Source organism: Cicer arietinum, chromosome 1 (genome assembly GCF_000331145.2).
Source record: "Cicer arietinum cultivar CDC Frontier isolate Library 1 chromosome 1, Cicar.CDCFrontier_v2.0, whole genome shotgun sequence".
NCBI classification, from domain to species: Eukaryota; Viridiplantae; Streptophyta; class Magnoliopsida; order Fabales; family Fabaceae; genus Cicer; species Cicer arietinum.
Window position 1 is genome coordinate 6,209,397 of NC_021160.2, and position 3,423 is coordinate 6,212,819.

The following is a 3,423-nucleotide window of genomic DNA, read 5'->3' on the forward strand; positions in this document are numbered from 1 at the left end:
ATGAAACTCTTCACGAATTCTTCGATTTATAAGAAAAGAATGTGGCTTAAAAACTCCAAGTGTGATAATGGTAGTCAGTGCTTGGATTTACAAGAACTCTTGTAAATCACATCTCTATTTTCTAAGTTTGAATGTGTAGTCAGTCTCACGGTTCAATAAAACACTCCATAACTTTGGAATGTGCATTCTCCTTTTTTATGTGAAGGAATAATTTTGATGATTTGACCAAATAATACCACCAATTAAGAGGGAATACTTATACTTTTAGACTCTCTATCGTGATCTAACACACCATCTTTATTATTAATATAAATAAACTAGATTATAAAAATTGAGAATCCTTGAAATTATTCCTTTCTCGTTCAAGATGAACTCAACAATATAACTTGAACTTTTCTTGCTCATTTTTCACTCAACCCTTGATCCCTTGGCTCTTTCTTTTCTCACTTCTCACTAAATTCCCTCATTTCTTTTGTTAGTGTGAATCTTGTTGGATATTTTTAATAATAATCTTGTTGGATTTTAAGCATTGGTCCCACGAGCCTAGGGAAAAAGCCCAAGTAGTGATAAGCCCATGACTCGCAATTTCAAGTTCGTTGGTTTATAATTTTTTTCTTGTTCAGTATTTTCTTTTTACTTTTTTAGCAACTTTTTTCCCATTCCGTATGTTTTTAAAAATTTCCAATTAATACGTTTGAATTGTTAGATGCATTTTGACAAAAGAAAACATCTGAATTGACAAGTCCGAAAAGTATTTGGGGTGAGAAAAATTCACCTTATTCTTTTACTCAAATAAAAATTAATTGGTTTAGAATTTTTTTTCTTATTTAGAATATTTCTTTTTTTTTATTATTAAAAAAAGAAAATATTTTTATTGGAATAAATATATTTATGTATTTACTTAACTATAAAAAATCATCTAAAAATCAATTAGACTATTTGTATATATATATACTGTGCATTGGAAAATTTACAATAATTTATAAAATGATATTTTTTGGACCCAGTCCTCCAAAGATGAAATCCTAGCTTTGCAATTGTGTCTCTAGAACATGTAACAATGATAAAACCAAAAAAGAAAAGGGAGATAAATTTAATTTTATAATAGACTTTGGTCAATAGCATGCCAAAGCAACATTTTAAATAACACCTCCATTTTTGGGTGCCCATGTGAAACCCCAACGGAAATACCTGTGATTCTATTGACAAGGGTCTCATTAAGAGACATCAGCAATCAAATGAAAACTATACAACGTGAAAGTTTCTTTCACAAATATGGGAAAATTCTAAATCTCTTGGCAGTGAATGTGCAAACAGGGGCCCTCACGGCATTGGCTCAGTATTATGATCCTCTCTTAAGATGTTTCACCTTCCAAGACTTTCAGTTGGCCCTGACATTAGAGGAATTTGAGTGAATATTGGGTTACTCCTTAGAGAAAGGAAATCCATATCGATATACTGGACAACCACCAAGTTCGGATGCAATTTCTGAGGTGTTGAAAATCGACATAAGAGAGGATCAAATTCTGATGTTTTGAGAGATATTTTTTGGACACATACTGATTGTATAAAGTTGTTAAACACGTTTCATTTTGTTTTGATATGTGATAGCACATACAAAACAAACAGATATCGGTTACCATTACTTGAAATTGTCGGTGTCACATCTACTAGTTTGACATTTTCTGTTGGGTTTGCTTATTTGGAACAAGAGCGACAAGATAACTTCATCTGGGCATTTGAAAAGGTACGACAGTTGTTCAAATCTGAGACTTTAATTTCTAAAGTTATTGTGACTGATAGAGATCTTGCCATGATGAATGCGATTAGTGTTGTGTTTCCTACTTCAATACATTTGCTATGTCGTTTTCATATTGAAAAAAATGTTGGGGCAAGATGCAAACAATATGTGAAAAAAGATAGGCAAGAAGAAGTAATGGATTTATGGAAAAAAAATTGTATATTCAAGTAGTGTAGAGGAGTATGATCATCACCTGCAACATTTTGAGCTAGTGTGTGCCGATATTATTCTTTTTGTTGATTATGTGAAAGATTCGTGGTTAACACCTTACAAAGAAAGGTTTGTCAATGTTTGGACCAATAGAGTGATGCATTTGGGGAACACAACATCTAACAGGTATTTTTAAATTTGATTTGTTTGTTTTAGAAAATATGATTTACTAGTTTGTGATTTATTTTAATTTGTATTATTTAATTTATTTGTAGAGTTGAGTCTGCCCATTGGAGATTGAAAAACATGCTGCAAACTAGTTTGGGTGATTTGTGTAAAAGTTGGGATGCTGTGAATATGATGTTGAAGAACCAAATATGTATCATTCAATCTTCTTTTCAGAAAACCATCAAGGATGTTGAGCACGGGTATAATTCATCATTCTTTCAAAGTCTGCATCATTGTGTATCAAGGAAATGTTTTAAAAAAATTGACAAACAGTTGCAGAGAGTGAAGATTGTAGGTACTGACAAAACAATATGTGGTTGCTCAATCAGAACAACTCATGGATTACCATGTGCTTGTGAGTTGGCAAAGTTGCAGATATCTGGTAATGTTATCCCTTTAGATAGCATTCATGTTTTTTGGAGAAAGTTAAGCCTTGAGAATGAATTTGAGGATGAAGAATCTTTATCAGATTATGACTTTTCAGAAGAGTTAGAAGCAATGAAAGCGTACATGAAGAAACACGATATTGTAAGTCAAAGGATATTCAGGGCTAAGGTGCGTGAAGTTGTATTTCCACATACAACATCAATACTTGCACCACCAGAGAAGGTGAGAACCAAGGGAGCAAGTAAAAAGAAGAAAGAATTTGATACTCCTCGTGATCCGTCATATTGGGAGTATGTTGATGCCTCTCAAGAATCTGCAAAACAACCATCTCAACGTTCTGCAAGGCAACCATCTCATTCGTCACAGTATTCTGCAAAACAACCATTTTACACACATTTTCCTACTCTTATACGTCCGTATATTGAGGAGATAATAGACGTGGTGGCTGATGGAAATTGTGGGTTTCGCGCAATTGCAGCATTGTTAGGTTGGACTGAAGAATTTTGGCCTTTAGTTCGAACACAATTGGATAAAGAGATTCATCTACATCAAGACCTTTATGCTAATGTGTTCGATGACAGTGTTGAATCAGTGCGTAGCTCATTGAACATATCAGGATTGGGTGCTCAAGGAGTTGCGTCGTCTGTTTGATGCTGTTGGTGGAATTCTCTCTACATCATCACGTCTGTCACCTATGATGTTACGAATAATCTGACCAAAGGCTCCTCTCATTCTAGGCACTGCAATATATTAATATACCAATATTAAAAACAAATGAAAAAAAATTAAAAAAAACCCAAATAATATTTCGAAAGTTTCACTGGGAAACCAAACTTTCGAAACCCAGTTTTTCGAAT

General features: G+C 33.4%; 1 protein-coding gene across 1 annotated transcript; it reads left to right on the plus strand.

Annotated features, from left to right (window-relative positions):
* The first annotated feature begins 1,590 nt into the window (after positions 1-1,590).
* On the plus strand, positions 1,591-3,217 carry LOC140920611 (uncharacterized). The gene is made up of 2 exons (XM_073369383.1): positions 1,591-2,137; positions 2,227-3,217. Exons 1-2 carry the CDS (start codon positions 2,109-2,111, stop codon positions 3,215-3,217), a joined length of 1,020 nt encoding a protein of 339 aa, XP_073225484.1. The 5' UTR covers positions 1,591-2,108.
* Positions 3,218-3,423: the final 206 nt, after the last annotated feature.